Here is a 1,301-nt window from a genome sequence, read left to right as displayed (position 1 = left end):
GCTAACCAAAAGGTCCGCATTTCAAATCCACCAGCTGCTTCTTGGAAATCCTATAGGGCAGTTCTACTCTGTCCTATAGGGTCGCTATGAGTTGGAATTGACTTCACGGCAATGGGTTTTATTATTATTATTATTATTATTATGCTATGTATACATTTAATTCCAGAATTACATACAAAAATTTATAACTTCAATATTTGTAAAATTAATATATTCGTTGGATCAATTTTAATCAAAAGGTAAATGGAAGTATCAGATGTAAGTGTTGATAGAGAAAGAGCAAGAAAATGCTGGAGCTTGTATAACGGTTTCCAGGACGTGCTGCAGGAGGTGCAGGCAAGGGGATGCTACTGAGGTTGAAAGGGAGAGAAAGGTGCAGGGAGAGAAAGGTGTGTATCTCTGCCAGCATGGTACTCTGACCTTTTCTTTTTATATGGATTATTGCATAGACCTGTATGTACAAATCTTAAAACAAGCTATGTTTCCCTCTCTGGGTGCTTGTTGTCTGATATAGGTTACAGTGGCATAGGTTATAAATAATAAAATCTATGGACTGAACAGGGAATATGCATGATAGGTTTGGGACTTCTGGGGATCAGAAATAGGTCCACAATTAACCATCAGGGCTAGGTCACCTGCAGTTGAGAAGTTTTACTTACTAAGGTCATTATTGAATTTATCCATTAACTCATCAAATACCAAGCAGTCTTCAAAGCCCTGAAACAAGAAAAAATGGGAAACAATAAACTAGACATAATAAAAACTTAATTTTAAACAGACCCTCCATTAGTGAGTATAACACATAGGGTATTTATTCTAAACACAACAGTTTAGCTGTCACATATGATATTGAATTATGATTGTAAAAGACCACCAAATGTTTTGTCTTTGTCAAGTTCATATATATATATTGATTACAGTTTGAAACTTGACCAAAATTTTAAATTCTTGTTGCAATTTTGATGGCTTTTATTGCTTCTTCAAGAGGCAAGAATGATTATATTGTTTGACCATGAGTTTTAGAATTACATTAAATTACTCAGGTTTTCAGGATTCACATTTAGAGCAATTTAATGATAAAATAGAACTCCCACATTAACTTAGTTATTATAACCCCAGAGTAAAGCAAAATTCCACTATTAAGAAGTCCACAAAATTAGTAAGCATCTATGCTAGATACACCAGGGACTAAGAAAATCAAAAGCTGTGTTTCCTACTTTCCAAAACTTCAAACTATACTTTTAGAGACACTATAAAAGTGTGTTGTTGTTGTTGTTGTGTTACAGAGTAGACCTGCTCCA

General features: G+C 34.3%; 1 protein-coding gene across 1 annotated transcript in view; it reads right to left on the bottom strand.

Moving 5' to 3' along the window:
* Positions 1 to 1,301, bottom strand: part of KMO (kynurenine 3-monooxygenase) — a 60,648-nt gene that overhangs the window by 4,876 nt on the left and 54,471 nt on the right. Inside the window, 1 exon segment of the mRNA XM_023730874.1 lies at positions 660 to 717. Coding sequence (XP_023586642.1) covers positions 660 to 717 — 58 coding nt within the window.

The sequence above is a fragment of the Trichechus manatus genome, unplaced genomic scaffold (assembly GCF_000243295.1).
Source record: "Trichechus manatus latirostris isolate Lorelei unplaced genomic scaffold, TriManLat1.0 scaffold00039, whole genome shotgun sequence".
NCBI classification, from domain to species: Eukaryota; Metazoa; Chordata; class Mammalia; order Sirenia; family Trichechidae; genus Trichechus; species Trichechus manatus.
This window is presented reverse-complemented; position numbering and strand designations above follow the sequence as displayed.